Source organism: Puccinia triticina, chromosome 17A (genome assembly GCF_026914185.1).
Source record: "Puccinia triticina chromosome 17A, complete sequence".
In the NCBI taxonomy this organism is placed as follows: Eukaryota; Fungi; Basidiomycota; class Pucciniomycetes; order Pucciniales; family Pucciniaceae; genus Puccinia; species Puccinia triticina.
The window spans coordinates 1,529,692-1,547,185 of NC_070574.1; the positions used below are offsets into that span (position 1 = coordinate 1,529,692).

The window sequence follows — 17,494 nt, forward strand, 5'->3', positions numbered from 1 at the left end:
TTGTTGTACATTTGCGTCAGCTTTTGGAAATTGCGGGCAGCTTTCAAGTTCTTGTGTCAGAAAAATAAATCAGTTCAACAAATTGAGGAGGTACTCACCTGTTGTGGAGAGTGTAAACAAGTTCTGAAGAACTTTAGGGTAGCACTTTGCACTTTTGTCAAATATCGGAAGCCTCACTTTGTTCTTACCGCAGCACATCGTATAATCTATTGCCGGTTTATGCTTGTCGGCAACGGCACACTTACCTGCCCAATGTAATGCCCTGCAAGAAGCGCACAGCCGATTGCACTGCTCAATGTTATACGGAATACTGACAAAATCAAAAGCAAGAATTTTCTTCTTGCAGTTCTTCGAGGGATTGTCAATTGCTTTACCTTGATCAACTCCACCATTGCGATTGAGGCAAACCGGAAGTGATAATGTTTTGAGTGTTTGATTGAAGTCGGACTTGATGAGGGGTATTAATCTCTTCTATTATAGCAAAGAAACTCACAAACCCACTGACCTGAGTGTCTCAAGCGTGAGTACCAGTTAAGACTGATCCTGGACAGTCAGTTTTAAAATATATCTAAGCAGGAACTAACTTGGTTTGAACTGTCATAGTTCAACCGATCCCCCCTAGCGCAGTCAAGAAGAGAACATAAATACGAACAATTAAAACCAACTGGTGCAGAACTGTCAAAGCGGCCAAATCATTGTCACCAAGTTTTTGTTTGTCCCATCAACCCAAAATGGCGTGCAGAAACTAAGCGGGATGCAAGACAATTGCTCGAGTTCAACTCAACCAGCCACTGCCGCCCATAAAAACTATAAGGGAGTAGCGGCTTGAGTACCTATTTAACCTCTTAAAGGAGCAAAGAAGTAACGCATCCCTCAACTTACCAGAGGTTGTCACACATGAGACCCTGCATGGTGCCGCTTTTGTCACATGGAGTGCCCGTTTTGAATCACGCAAGGGGTTCGCGCGTGTCCTTTGATCTGGTCAATGCTCAATTGTGCAGCTCTTTGGGCCTGAAGGCCGCAAATCAGAATATGAGACATTTTGTAACAAGATCAATTTCCCACAATGATTAAATTTTGACAAACAATCTCTCAAAAATGGAACCAATGTTCCAAGTATTCACAATGAAAATCAGGGAGAAATTGAAAAAAGGAGACAAGACAAAAAGGAACTTGCAGTTTGAGCGATGCAACATTTTGAAGAACGCTTTGCCAAAACACCCGTTGTGGTTGCTGTGGGGATGTAGCTGAACCGCCTCAAAGCTATTGATACCAGGGGCCACACAAGCTCTGAAGATGCCCAACAACTCACTTCCCTGTCATAATGACCACGGAGGCACCGGGAGACCCAATGTGAGACAAGGTAAGATTCTACGCGCTGGAATCAAAGCGGACAGACTTACAGAAAATTCAAAGTTTCTTGAGCTGCTTTGCCGCGTCCTTAAGGATTGCCTTACAAGGTCTACCGCGGGCAGGCTTAGCTCTCACTTCTTCATCTTTCTCTTCTCCCTCCGACTCAACTTCCTCGTTATCCCCAGCTTCTTCGGCGGATCCGTCTTCTTCGACGGCTTTCTTTTTGCCCTTTGGGTTGGAGCACCCCTGCTTGGGGACCGCGGGTGACATTTTTGTGAAAGTTCTCTTGGCGGGAGAGACAGTTGGCGTAGTCATTGGCGAGCAGAGCTCCTCTGAGCCCAATTTCAATTGATGCAATCAAACCGTCAACTCAGTGGGAAGGTCTGCTGATTGATCTTCAACCAAAGGAGGATGGCTCACATATTTCTTCCCTTGCCGTTAGAGCCAAACTTGGCTGGTGAAGTCGAACCACTGGTGCGGCTCATCTGGTGCCCACTGGTGATGCTGCAGTCGTTCACCTAAATAATAAAGTAAAGTGAGCAACAAATTATCAATATCAATTGAGGACGGCTTACAAGGACAACAGCCATCTTTTTATCAAGCTCAAAATCAGCAAGCACACCACTGATCTTGCACTCCCTCCCAATAACATAGAGGGAGTAGGTTTTTATGAAGTTCTTTGATCCTGGGATCACGTACTTCACCTTGAATATTTTGTGGCAACGCTCCTAAAAAAGAGTCAAAAAAAGCTTAGTACATTTGTCCGGCTGCGTGTCTAAGATTAATGCTCACTTGAGAGTCCCAATCACTGTGTTCCATGGTGACTTCAAGTTGGCTCTCATTTCCTACTGTGACTTCTTCACGACCAATGACAATGCCAAGGCCTATGATCGCAGATTTGTTGTAGAATTCAAAGGCTTCATCCCCAATGTCCCAAACGCGGGCTACGGAGTGTTGATTGTATGTTATGACGGGATTCTTGCCGTCGTTTTTGGCGATCATCTTGCTGGCCATTGAGTAGACCGTGTTAACCAACAAAATATTCCTGAGGGCTGTGTTCGTCGTAAGGGTGACCTCAAAGTCCCGCCGGGCACTGCTATCAAGCCCGGCGCACTGAACAAACAAGGCAGTTGTGAAATTGCCGTACTGATTGGCACGCACATTTTCCGGAACCAACTGCAATGGAAATAAGGACAATAATGTAAGCAAAAGGGAGAGTCAAGCAACAGCATGACAACACACTTCCTTGAGCTGCTCGTAGAGGCTCATCATGTGAACTGGATGGTTGGGGTTACGGTTTGACACCATTGGTAGTGGACGCTGTCGGACGATAATGGAAAAATTGGGAGAGTAGTGGAGCGATTGAACCTGTTGAATGATAACAAGTTATAATGGAATGTGAACAATGGGTTGGTGCTGATGGAGGTATTCCGCCGAATGGGAGTGTCAGCCTGCGTGATGCCAAGGACAATAATCCTTCTAGCTACACGAGCTGCAAAGTGAAATACTAGAGTTTTAAGGACTCTGGGGATGATACCCAAGGCTTTGGAGAGGTTGTGTGGCGTAAAAAATAGAGAAATAGTAGTTTAATTATATTAATAAAATTAATATAATTAAAATAAGAGGGGCCTGCAAGCAGGGGTGGTTTAGATCCCTCTAAGGTATCGTGCAAAAGCAGAAGATTTAGGTACCTGTTAGTACTGGGGCCTGCAAGCAGGGGTGGTTTAGATCCCAGCAAGAATGAAGCGGAGAATCTCAAGAGAAAGGGGTTAAACTTACTAGAATTAAGCCCTTAAAGTCTTGAGGTTCTTCAGGGGAGAATCTGAGCAGATTCAGACGAAGGAATTGAGCTAAAGTCAGCAACTAAGGATCTTACCAGGCAGAGAACAGGTGTTGAGCACGTGTTGGAAGCGGGTAATGATCAGAGTAGGTGTAATAGCATGAGAGAGGGTCTTTGGAGCGCACAGAGGGCCCTTTAAATAGTCATGAAAGCCCTCAGGGAGCGCTCAGGGAGCCATATAGCTGCTGGCCAACTTGTGGGCGTAATTCTGGCTCAATTTGGCGGTTGGCCAACTTGTGGGCGTGATTTTAGACCAATTTGGCAACGCTACAGGAGGACTATTCCTTTTTGGGGCGTGCAAATGGCTGCAAAAGTAATATTTGGCCGTATCAGGACTAGTCTAAAACACTTCTAACTAGTAGGGGTTGTTACGTGTGTCCTATCTTCTAGATTGGGCCACTTATGATGCTCCTGTATCATAATTAGTCTGAAACACATGGTAATTGTTTCAGGCTAATTTACAGGTTACATAATAGTAATTACTGTTTGGGACATGCAGACTGTCACGTGTGGCCAATTGTTCTGCTTTGGTCTACATAATGACATCACATGTACCAATTGGTTGGTACTTCTTATCTTTGTGCGTCAAGAATGTTTTATTTACATCATTACATATGTAATGGAACATTCTAGGCGCTCATGGGACTCAGAAGGTGTCATATCTTCATAGTATGGCGTGATCACGGCCTTTTTGGGTGTCTGTGGCGCTTACAAGCATATGTACATGAGCATATAAGCATGAGCGCTACCTTATCCGTGGTAACTGGGTATATTTTCATGTGTAATTTACACAGGGAAGGAGTAAGAGTTTAGGGTACGTTGCAGTGAGGTACCCTAGTTTATTTTAGGCGTAGATTAGGAATCTGAAGTAATATTCTACAATTTACATATGTAAGAGTGCGTAATAATGTCTCTTTCATAGGTAATATTTATACTTTTTATAGTGTTACATATGTAGGAGATTAGTAATAATGTCTCTAACATATGTAACAATTTATTATTTTTCTGTGATATTATGTCACGGTGGCTCTGACATAGTAGCCAGCTGACAGGGAGAGCCTACCTGCTTTTAAGCACGTCCAGCAGCCTTCAACTTCTGGGGAGAGAATGCAAAGAGTTGCCCCAAGAAGATGTTGCTGGGGCTGAGTCGACCCTGTGCCATGACAACTTTATTTGACCCTGGAAGCAGAAAGGCCTCGGCACAAACAACCATCAGTATCTAAAGCAGGGGAAACTCCTGGGCAAGAGGAAACTGACCCTAGTGATGCCAATGCCCAGAGGATGGGCTTGATCCCATGTTTCAGCAAAGCAAGATTTCCGCCAACACAAGAACAGAAACATTTGTCATGCGGCGCGTCTAAAAGTCCCAAGGCAAAGTGCACATGGCGTCGAGACTGCCAAAAATGACACAGGGTTGCCTCAGAGTTGGAATATATAACCATGTATGAGCAACGGGCGGGCTTCAAAGTGCAAGGTTGATATTGACGGAGAGGGAGACATACATGGTAAGTCAGACAAAGTGTAGCCTGCGGATTGGGAAAAAAGAGCTCCGGATTCGGTGAGTAACTCAACAACATGTCAACAAGTCAAAACAGTGTCAGTAGCTGATCATGTATTGAGTGTGGAAAGCTCAAAGGAGATGGAGCATAAAACACAAGCGTCACAAACTCTAGCCATCTCAATGGGAAAAAAAGGCGTCCAATTTCGGACACTGATTCAACAACACAACAAAAAGTAAAAAGGTTGATCTCCCCAATACGCGGCGAACAGAACTGGCTGAAACGAGTCTGAACTGAGAGTTGACTGGACTGACCGAAACAAGTCTGAACTGAGAGTTGATGGAGCCCAAACTATCCACGCATAGTGAGATAAACTGTAGCCTGATAAAAAGGGAAACAACGCGGCCGTACCGGTCAGTAACGTCGCAACATCATGAAGCGCCACAATATCAATTTCCCAAGTAGGGGGTGACCTGGAATCATAAATAGAAGGGAGCTGACCGCTTGGTCGGGCCTCACGGCTTGAAATCCCCTTTGCGGTTGCAAAAGTTGAGCAAGTCTGTTGCGGCCCCTCCGCTCCTGCACTTGCAGTAAGCCCGAGGGGCTTCACCCACAAAGTATCCAAGCCCTGTTGCGGTTGCGCAGGCTGAAAGTCCCCACTTTGCAATTGCGGTGTTTGGACACCCTCAACTCCCCCGTCGCAGTTGTGCAGGTTGAAACTACTGTACTTTATTGAATGGTTGAACTTCTGCCAAGTGGCAATTTTTGCCTCCCTTTGAGCTCTCGCACTTGCAACAGGCCCAAGGGGGTTGATTCCGGCTCTTTTTCATCCATGATTCATGGACTGGAGGGTCAGTCCAAGGCATTTATGTTTGGGGACTTCATAATTTTTTTGTGGTAGAAAGTCAAACGTACTCATACCTGAAAAAATGTGGGCATGGAGTTTGGGGATTGGACTCTTGATAACCAATCTCAATTTTTTGGCTTTTTGAGAAAAATGCAGGGGAAACCCTTGATTGCAATTTCCGCAAAAGCGTGGATTTAATATACTTGGATAAAACCACTGCGGTTTTTTTAGGAGCGCCCCGCTGCGCTGAAATTCAGCGGGGAAAGCGCTGCGCTAAATGCTGATTAAGTTCAAGGGAAAAAACTGATAAATCAGTGGTCATACATTGACCTTTGACAGCCGCTGACTGCTTTTTCAGCATCAGAGCGCTGATTTTGAGGCGCTCCAACATGGTCATAAGGACCAATTGAGGTCCCATGGGGGGCAAAGGGGTGGTGGGAAGGTTGATTGTGTGGATGAAACTCTGTAGTGAGTGCGCTGGCAGCGCCGCTGTCACTGCAGCCATGTTCAATTACCAACAGGGTGTGGAAAAATCAGCGCGCTGATGCTGAAAAAGAGGTCAGCGGCCATTCAGCAGTCATTCTGCTGCGCTGCACTGATTTTCATTGTTAGCGCCCTTCAGTGGCGCTGCGCTAATGCTGATTGACAGCAGGCATCCATGGCAAACCGCTGAATTCAGCGTTGTGAGACTCAAAAGTGGTTGTGAAACACTTTTGCTGAATGGAGAAGGGGATGACGGAGGTGAAAACTCTGCCCTTCTATAATACCAGCTACAAGATCCACCAAGGGCATGTTTCAAAAAGGTGATAGGAGTCAAGGCTGAAACTCTGCGCTGCGCTACAAAAAAGCGGTCTTTTAGCGCAGCGCAGCGGGGAACCGCTGCGCAGTCAGCCCAAAAAGCGGTAGCGCAGCGCCAGTCCCGCTGCGCTACCGCTGAAAATAGCGGGGGCCCGCTTTTTCCCCAACCCAAAAAGCGGTAGCGCAGCGGACAGGGCCTCTCCTTTCAGCACCGCGCAGCGGCCACCAAAACAGTTGCGCTTTGCGCTGCGCTGCACTTTTTTGGCTGGCAGCGGGGGAGCGCTATCACCAGGAAAAAAAAATGATCACTTGCCTACAAGTGACATGAAATAGTGAAAAGGGCCCTTTTTACTTTGCTGTGTCACCTGCAGACAAGTGATCATTTTTTTTTCCTGGTGTATGCGGCCAGGTCAAAGAGCGGTAGCGCAGCAATGGTTTTGCTGCGCTACCGCTGAAAATAGCGGGTCTCTGCTTCTTGCGAGACCCAAAAAGCGGTAGCGCAGCGGGCGGGGCCGCTACTTTCAGCGCAGCGCAGCGGCCACCAAAACCGCTGCGCTTTCACCCTTGTAGGAGTTGAATGCTCAAGATGAGTCTGTTCAAGACATATTATAATGATATATTGCTATGTAAGGGTTGTTATGAGTGTAGTAGTAGGTTGTAAGTATTGTGAGTACAAGCAGTGAGTAAATCACTGATGAGTAGTACACTGGGGAACAAAAATGGGGGGGGGGGGGGGGAGAGCTCCTTATATAGACAAATGTGAGGGAGTTTTGCTCCAGGGGGGGCTGTTCAAATACAGGAGTGGCTGTGTACAATTTATGCAAGGAGTGCGTGCATGAGTGAGGCTGTGCTTAATTTATGCAAGGAGGTGCATAAATGAGGCGGGGAACAATGGGGTTGCGGGGCACAGCCTGCAGGGGCAGTGCTACATGATGTAATGCAGATGGCAAACAAATACAAACTAATATATGCAGTGGAGCTAGAGTGGAGCGGAGAATATATGGGAATGTATGTGTAAGTGCGGGAAAGGTGGATTGAGATGCATGACAGGGGTTTGACAGGATGCTACAGATTGTCCAAAAGGGCTAACTTCCAGTGTAGTGGCTCTGGTTGTGCTCCCAGTGGTGAATAGGGGTGAGTTTGGCCTTAGATTCCATTTCTGGGGTCCATATGGCTTTACTGTGAGGCCTTCTATGACTAATTACGCAAATGAGAGAAAAACTTTTGATTTTTCTCATTTTCATCTACCACACCTGGGGGGGAAAAATATGTTAGCAGTTAATCTGCTACAATACTGAGGGGAAATAATCTGTTAGCGGTGAATCCGCTACGCTAACAGTTAGTGTTGCAATGTTTTTTCTGTGCTAACGCTGAAAAAGTGTTAGCACGGAAAAAACAAGTTACACTACGTGATTAGTTTAGCAGTGTAGAATCCCACTAATGCTGCAAGTTTTTGCTCAAAAAGGATTGCTCTACGCTAACGCGTAGCGGCCCTGTAGCGTTGTGGTGATTTATATAGGCAAGTGTGGTAGAATGTTCACTCTGGGATAACGCGGGCGGGAATGCACAGAGCGGCTCAGGTAGAGTGCATTCCGGTGACATAAGCACTGTGGATGATGTCAGGAAAAGCACACTAGGAAAGCTTACGGAAAGTCACGCGCAGACCAGAATGCACGAATTGTGTATTGCGGATTTCGGATTGGGTATTTGGATCTGAACGGAAAAAGACAGGGCTGGACTGCGGCGTGTTGAATTCTAGCGGTTTACCTTGCGGTATTTCTTTTTCGCAATGAGAGTGTGCGCCATGACGTCAAGGTCTCCAGTGTCAATACTTCATTCTTGGAGCTGTTGACCATCCCTCTTCTGGAGCTGTTGACCGTTGTGGTGAGCCTAATCAAAACCTTATTACATCACTCAGACACTCACCAGGAAGGGATCACCGCCCAACGCCCTCTAGAAATCACTCTGGTACATGTAATCCACGCCCACAGACACTTTATAATAGCCTAGAATCATCTCTACAAGGCGCCTCAACTTCTCAGTATTCACTTTCATGGATGGCCCTCCACAATGGGTAATAAAATATGTACAAAATCAGGTTCAAAGTGGGAGAAAGTCCACCATCAAACAGAGCCAGACTATTAGGAAGGACCCTGAGTGTTCACTAGAATTAACTCCTCTATATTCCAGCAAGGCGTAACTCTTTCTCAGATGCATGGCGGCTGATGCGCCATGGTTATTGTTTTCCTCTTATGTCATCCCAAGCCATGTAGTAGATGCCTTGTTGGTTTGTTGCCTTGTCACCTTGTTGGAGGCTTTTTGTACTCTGTTCCCATCTTTCTCTTTGTCTCAGAACCACCTGTTGTCCCCTCACTATAAATGTAGAGCCTTTTTGGCCCATTCTGTTTGTCCCCCATCAGATTGTCACTTTGCATCCCTGGTCACAGAATAAGAATTACGTAGCCTATTTTACCACATATTTTACAGTATATTTTCCCCCTTGATTTCGTCTAGAAAGCACTATTCTCAATACTTCATCAGCCACACTTTTCTTTAAGAGTCCATACTCTTATTCTTGTCCCATATTACTCTCCCAACCTGAGAGGCAGCTTTTCACGCACTCATCCCTCTCTAAACTCTATTCCCCCAAATAGTAGTTCCACACCGTTCATCCAAGTTCTTTTCCTCATCTCAACAACTCCATCAATTCCTGCGGCTCATCAACTTTTCATCTTTGATCTTAATCCGCGGATCCTTTGTTGAGGTCACCAATCTAGGCTGGCTAATCACTAGGTTCTTATCCTCATGTTTCCCTTTCTTTTTTGTCTTGTTGATCATTGTTTCAGAAAGTCTAACCCTATTTATTCATTTACTTAGCCCCAGTCCTAGTGTTTGTGATTGTGGTGGATATTTTATTTTTTCTTTATTGTTCTCATCAGGATTTGTTCCTGTTCTATTTAGGTGAATCTCTTTTTGTTGTTCTTCTTATTCTTATTTTCATGTTTTCCATTGTTTTCACTACAAACATGGATGAATTTGGGAAGGCATATATTGATCAATATGGCATATATTGATCAAATTATATTGATCATTTTTTTTTTTTTTTTTTGAAATTTCACCTTAATTTTTTTCCTTCCTGCAACATCATCACCCTTCTATCCCCTCTCTTTCTCTTGATTTCCCCCTGTCTTAGTTTTCAACCATAGTAAAAGCTTCATTTTGTTGCCAGATCAAATAGGTCATTTTTACATACTCATATGAATTATTCCTGGGAAAAAATAGCCTGTTAAGTCAGGCAGGGAGGGGGAGGGGGGGCAAGAGCAAGGTGTATATATGACTCATCAGATCCAATATCCAGAATTTCTACTAGGCCTGAGATTGATTTAACGTTTGTACCAGATTTGAGTAAGGTGTCTTGTGCTTCTGTTGTTCAATTAAAGACTAATGGAATGTGTTTCCCCAATATATTCAATGAGTAAACTGATTTTATCTCAGAATCTGAGGGTCAAAATTTTTTGAATCTAAAGAGATTGATTGAGTCTGGTTGGTTTGAAACTATCCCCTAAAATTATCAGGCAGTGTTTTTTGTGCTTCTGTCACTGTGTCTCAACCAGGGCTAGAATTTATTTCATGATATTGGAACCATGAGGATCAGCAATATCTGAACAATAATTTGAGAAATTTTTGGTCTATGAAAGTCCCAAAATGTTGCAGTTACAGTCTGATCAGTGTGAAATATTGCCTAATTGGTTGGTTTTGTTGTGTTTCTACAACTATATCTCAACAAACAATGGGGATGACTTCATGATATTGGTACCATAATGATGTGAACATTTGAAAGATTAATTTAGGAAAGCTTTTTGCTAATGAAAATCTCCCAATGTAGCAGCCCCATTTGATCAGTCACAAACTATTGCCTCATTTTTTGTGTTTCTGCCACTATATCTCAACCAGGAATGATGATCATTTCATGATATTGGTACCAGAATATTGATAAATTTCCAAAGATTATTTTGGTAGAGAGTTCATGGATTGAAATCCCACAAAGGAGCTGCTATATTAGTCTAATTGGTCTCAAAATATTGCTTAACTGGGCATTTTGTGGTGTTTCTGCGACTGTATGTGAAATGGGGCTAACAATTATTTCATGATATTGATACCATTATAATAGGAGATGTTGAGGGAGTAATTTGGGTCAGCTATTGACCATAGAAATCCCACAATGTGGCAGCTACAGTCTCATGAGTGTCAAAATATCACCAAATTGGGCTTTTCTTTCTGTTTCTGCCACCATATCTCAACCTGGAATGGTGATTATTTAATGATATTGGTACCAGAATATTCATCCATTTCCAAAGATTATTTTGGTATAGCTTTCATGTATGGAAATGCCCAACAGGAGCCGCTATAGTCTGATTAGTCTCAAAATATTGCCTAATTGGGTATTTTTTGGTGTTTCTGCCACTGTAATTGAACTGGGGCTAACATTAATTTCATGATATTGATACCATCATAATGAGACATGTTGAGGGAGTAATTTGGGTCAGCTCTTGACCATAGAAATCCCAGAATGTGGCAGCTACAGTCTCACAAGTGTCAAAATATCACCAAATTGGGCTTTTCTTTCTGTTTCTGCCACCATATCTCAACCTGGAATGGTGATCATTTCATGATATTGGTACCAGATTATTCATACATTTCCAAAGATTATTTTGGTATAGCTTTCATGTATGGAAATGCCCAAAAGGAGCTGCTATAGTCTGATTAGTCCCAAAATATTGCCTAATTGGGTATTGTTTGGTGTTTCTGCCACTGTATCTCAACCTGCAAGGGTAATGATTCAATGATACTAGAGGAAAAAGCGGCTCCACGGCTGCAGGAATCAGGGGTGCAGCTCAACTCTTTTACTCTGGGGCAGTAGTTCATGTGTTCATGTTTTTAAATTCTGAATTTATAGAAGGTTTCAAGATAAATATCATCATGGAGAATTTGTATGTGGTGCAAAAACCAATACCTTGACCATCAAAAAATTTCATTATCTATCATTTGCCCATTTGAGAGGTTCATCATTAAATTTAGGACCCATTTTGAGCTGTTTATGAACATTATTTTAAGTCAATAAGCTGCATAGATTCATTGGAAATACTCAATCGTGGGGGACATTCCAAAATTTCACACTTTTTTCAGATTTTCCATGAAGGCCTTTAACTCAACTGCAAAGTTTTGTAAAATTCAATTATATAATTGAACCCATTATTTAAAGATTGGAGTACTTCCCTCCAGATTAGAAGATGAGCTTCATGCTATTAAACCTGCAATAAAATACAAAGATAAACAATAAGAAACCTAGTGGACAAATGTAGAAAGGTAACAAAAAGAGTATTGGGCTTAATCTATGGCGTTTGGATATGTATAATCAATGTGCAGGGAGTGGTTAGCTTGCCTGTGTGTGTGGAAAACAGTTTTTTTGAAAATATTTCAGCCAAAGCACATTGATGAGTGATCAGTCTATCAGTACAGCCCCGTTAATCCATCTGTGTTTCCTCTCAATTCTGCATAAAGCAGTTCACCAACATTGGTATCAGGATTGTGAATACTCTTTCCCCATGCAAGCAAGCCATTGTAGCACCTGCAAGTCAACCACATAACACAAGTAAAGTTGTGCAAGTGGCATCTCATTGCGTCTCTGGAGACCACAGGTTCTGGTTCATAAACTCTTAGGTCAGGAGACACTCATCATCATCAGGCGCCGCGCACAAAGATCGTTGCCAGACAACAAAAGGCAATCAGTAAGGATCAAAAAGCCAAGCTCCAAAACAAAGCAATTGAGCTGGTGATTGCTCGCAAGGTTGAAGTCATAACTGCCCAGTACAAGTTGGCAAGTCTGGAGAGGGAGATGGAGGCTCTTGCAAGCATGAAGTTGCCGGCGAGGACGGCTAGCTTGCTGCCTGACTCCCGCAGGAGGGAGGGCTGGCCACTGCGCCTCTCGGCCTGGTCGATGATGATGTCGTGGGGCAGAGAGGAGAGACAGACAAGCTCAGCGATATCGAGCGCAAGCCAGCGTTGGTTGGGCAGGATTGGGCCGGCTCCAGGCAGTGATGACAAGTGTGACGGTAGGGGATGGGTGGGGTTGATGTCTTTGAGAATGTGGCATGAAGAAAGGGAGAAACTGACTGACAGAATACATTAATTATGTATGCAGTACTTGGGTTTTTCTTCACTCACAATCAATTTCCTGACATTCTTCAATTTGATAGGTTTTTCAATGAGGATGGGATAGCCTCAAGACACACGTCCAAAAAATAAAAGAATGAGTTTTCTGGTGGGACTGGGAGAATACTTAGATAAGAGAAGACATACATACTTGCATACCAGAGGAGGATGGTAGCATTTTTGAGCTGGTCGATATTCCAGAACTGATTGATAATTTTATGGGAAATGTTTGGGTAGAAGATGAAGGGACCTTTGCCGAGTCACTTGCAATGACTGAGCCCAGCTTTGATGGAGGGATGAACGGCAGCGGAGGGGGACTGGATGGTCTCGAGCTTCTGGTGCCATTATTTTAGGTGAAGATGTTGTTCACCCGGCGGATTTTCTTGGAGTAGATCCGACCATTAGGGTTGTCCTGAGCCAAGGAGGAGAGGATTGAGTGTGGAGAGGGTGACGGTCCTGACGGTGGACAGGAGGGTGTTTGTGGGCAGATTTTTGCTGGTCGGGGCGCGGGCTTGCCGGTCCAAGACTGTTGAGACTGCTCCTGCTGACTGGCTGGGGGGCGAATATAGCCAGCTGACATGGCGCTGCATGTGGCTATGTAGAGTTGGCTGGGGCTTTCTTCATCTTGCCTGGATGCCAGTGACAGTTGAGAAGCCAACTGCTTGATCAAAGAAGAATGGCCGAGGCGGCCAAACGTATCTAAGCCCTCATCCCCACTGCAGCCGGCTTGGCAGTGCCGTGGGCTTTGTTACGCTCAGGAGGCGGCGGAGACTGTGCGTGGTGGCTGGTTTGGTCAGTGGTGTTGAACTGAGCTGGAAACAGCATAGCTGTGGTTACCAGTACTTACTACTGGGGCTGGAACAATAACGTGGCAAGAGCTTGAGTGGATATATAGTGAGGCCACCATGTCAAGCAAGAATGTCCCCCAGGGGTTCCGGTTTCGTCCGCCCCCTCCCTGGAAGCCCCCTAGTTGCTTGATTAGGCCCCTCCTTGATGGCTCTTTTGCAGAGTCTTTTACAACCGGCCCTTTTTTGCTTGTTGCTCTGGCACAGCTGAAGGGTCATCCATAGGGCCTTTGGGTCTTTGGGGATATTTTCAACTTCTGTGTGTATTGTCCAAATTGTGTGCTCTTCTGTTGTGTTCTTTATAAATTAAAAATACGCCAAAACTTAGATCTGGGCTTTCACGTTTGTGTGGATTTAATGAACTTGGATTGATACCATTATGATAAGTCATGTTGAGGAATTATTTTAGTCAGCTCTTGACCATGAAAATCCCAAAATATGGCAGCTACACTCTCATGAGTCTCAGAATATCACTAAATTGGGGTTTTCTTTGTGTTTCTACCACTATATCTCAACCAGGAATGGTGATTATTTCATGATATTGGAACCAGAATATTCATCCATTTCCAAAGATTATTTTGGTATAGCTTTCATGTATGGAAATGCCCAAAAGGAGCTGCTGTAGTCTGATTGGTCTCAAAATATCACCTAATTGGGTTTTTTTTTGGTGTTTCTGCCACTGTATCTCAGACTGCAATGGGAATTATTTCATGATATCGATACCATTATGATAAGAGATTTTGAAAGATCAATTTGGGTCAGCTCTTGACCATGAAAATCCCAAAATATGGCAGCTACATTCTCATGAGTCTCAAAATATCACTAAATTGGGGTTTTCTTTGTGATTCTGCCACTATATCTCAACCGGGAATGGTGATTATTTCATGATATTGGAACCAGAATATTCATCCATTTCCAAACATTATTTTGGTATAGCTTCCATGTATGGAAATGCCCAAAAGGAACTGCTATAGTCTGATTAGTCTCAAAATATTGCCTAATTGGGTATTTAGTGTGTGTTTCTGCCACTGTATCTGAGCCAGGGCTATCAATTATTTCATGATGTTGATACCAAAATAATACAAGATGTTGAGGGAGTAATTTGGGTCAGCTTTTGACTATAGAAATCCCAAAATGTGGCAGCTACAGTCTCATGAGTGTCAAAATATCACCAAATTGGGCTTTTCTTTCTGTTTCTGCCACCATATCTTAGCTGGGATGGTGATTATTTCATGATATTGGTACCAGAATATTCATCCATTTTGAAAGATTATTTTGGTATAGCTTTCATGTATTTAAATGCCCAAAAGGAGCTGCTATAGTCTGATTCGTCTCAAAATATTGCCTAATTGGTTTTTTGTTGTTGTTTCTGCCACTGTATCTCAACTCAAAATGGGAATGATTTCATGATATTGAAATCATTATAATAAGAAATGTTGAGGGATAAATTTTGGTCAGCTCTTGCCCATGAAAAACCCAAAATGTGGCAGCTACGGCCTCTGAGTCTCAAAATATTACCAAATTGGGCTTTCCTTTCTGTTTCTGCCACCATATCTCAACCGGGAATGGTGATTGTTTCATGATATTGGGAGCAGAATATTAATCCATAGCCAATGATTATTTTGGCATAGCTTTCATGTAAGAAAATGCCCAAAAGGAGCTGCTATAGTCTGATTAGTCTCAAGATGTTGCCTAATTGAGTAATTTTTGATGTTTCTGCCACTGTATCTCAACCCGGAATGGGAATGATTTCATGATATTGATATCATCATCATCAGAGATTTTGAGAGATTAATTTTGGTCAGATCTTTCCCATGAAAAACCCAAAATGTGGCAGCTACAGTCTCATGGGTCTCAAACAATCACCAAATTAGGTTTTTGTTTGTGTTTCTGCCACTATATCCCAACCCGGAATGGTGATCATTTTATGATATTGGTACCAGAATATTCATCCATTCCCAAAGATCATTTTGGTATAGCTTCCATGTATGGAAATGCTCAAGTGGAGCTGCTATAGTCTGATTAGTCTCAAAATATTGCCTAATTGGGTAATTTTTGATTTTTCTACCACTGTATCTCAAACTGCAATGCAAATTAATTCATTATATTGATACCATTATAATAATAAATGTTGAGAGATTAAGTTGGGTCAGCTCTTGACCATGAAGATCCCAAAATTAGGCAGCTACAGTCTCATGAGTCTCAAAATATCACCAAATTGGGCTTTTCTTTCTGTTTCTGCCACCATATCTCTGTGGAAATGCCCAAAAGGAGCTGCTATAGTCCAATCAACGGTGGGCCAGCTACGCTAACCATAACGTTAGCGTGACGTAGCGTAACGGAATTCCGCTGAATTTTTGCGTAGCGTTAGCGGAATTGCGCCTTCTCTGCGCTAACGCTACGCGCAAAGGGTGCGCAGCTAATCTAGCTGTTAGCGTAGTGTTAGCGCAGATGCGCGCAATTGGGCTAACGCTACACACACAGGGCGCAAAAGAGCGCGCGCTACGGTGCGCCACAGTGCTTTTAGCTGAAAAAAAGGCCTTTTTTCCCGCTAAAATTGCTGTAGCGCAGCGTAGCATAGCGTAGTGACTGTAGCGGCGCGCTAACACTAACAAACAATTGGCGCGCTGTTAGCGCCAATGAAACGTAGCGCAGCGTAGCAGCGCTAACAGCGCGCTAACACGACTCAAAATGGGCGGGCCCTTTTTGCCGCGACGCTAACGCTAAGTGGCCCTGTAGCGTAGTGCAGCTTAGCGGCCCACCCTTGGTCTGATTAGTCTCAACATATCACCTAATTGGATATTTTTTTGTGTTTCTGCCACTGTATCTCAAACCTGCAATGGGAATGATTCTTCATGTTTATACCATTATGATAAGACATGTTGAGATATCAATTTGGATCAGCTCTTGACCATGAAAACCCCAAAATTTGGGAGCTACATTCTCATGAGTCTCAAAATATCACCAAATTGGGGTTGCATTTGTGTTTCTGCCACTATATCTCAACTGGGAATGCTAATTATTTTATGATATTGGGACCAGAATATTCATCCATTTCCAAAGATTATTTTGGTATAGCTTTCATGTATGGAAATGCCCAAAAGGAGGTGCAATAGTCTGATTGGTCTCAAAATATTGCCTAATTGAGTATCTTTTGGTGTTTCTGCCAGTGTATCTTGAACTGCAATGGGAATGATCTCATGATATTGATCAAAACACTATACCATAATAATCTTTGGAAATGTATGAATATTCTGGTACCAATATCATGAAATAATCACCATTCCTGGTTGAGATATGGTGGCAGAAACAGAAAGAAAAGCCCAATTTGGTGATATTTTGAGACTCATGAGGCTGTAGCTGCCTCATTTGGGGAATTCCATGGTCAAGAGCTGACCCAAATTAATCTATCAACATGTCTTATTATGATGGTTGCAATATCATAAAATGAATGTTAGCCCCGGTTCAGATACAGTTGCAGAAACACCATAAAATACCCAAGTAGGCAATATTTTGAGACTAATTAGACTGTAGCAGCTCCTTTTTGGGATTTCAATCCATGAACTCTATACCCAAAGATATTTTGGACATTTATCAATATTCTAGTACCAATATCATGAAATGATCAACATTCCTGGTTGAGATATAATGGCAGAAAAACAAAGAAAAACCTAATTTCCCATGAGACTGTAGCTGCCACATTTTAGGTTTTTCATGGTCAATAGCTGACCCAAATTAATCTCTCAAAATTTCTTATTATAATGGTATCAATATCATGAAATCATTCCCATTAGGGGGGTTCACAATAGGATAAAAATAAAACTTTAGAGCTAATTTTAAGGCCTTTATGAACAACTTTTTAAAAAATAAAGATGTTGCTCTGATTCTCAGGGGATATCCAGTCTTGTACACCTTGCCAGATTTTTAAAAATTTGTTGATAAAGACCTTAAAATGGACTGTAAAATTTTACTTTTATCCTATTATGAACCCCCCTATTGCAGGTTGTGATACAGTGGCAGAAACACCAAATAATACCCAATTAGGCAATATTTTAAGACTAATCTGACTATAGCAGCTCCTTTTGGGCATTTCCATACA

At 43.0% G+C, this 17,494-nt stretch overlaps 1 protein-coding gene across 1 annotated transcript; it reads right to left on the reverse strand.

Annotated features, from left to right (window-relative positions):
- Positions 1–1,410: 1,410 nt before the first annotated feature.
- Positions 1,411–1,623, reverse strand: PtA15_17A120 (uncharacterized protein; the record flags this gene model as incomplete). The annotated part of the gene is made up of 1 exon (XM_053164203.1): positions 1,411–1,623. The coding sequence occupies one exon, from the start codon at positions 1,621–1,623 to the stop codon at positions 1,411–1,413; it is 213 nt and encodes a 70-aa protein (XP_053028193.1).
- Between the last annotated feature and the right edge of the window lie 15,871 nt (positions 1,624–17,494).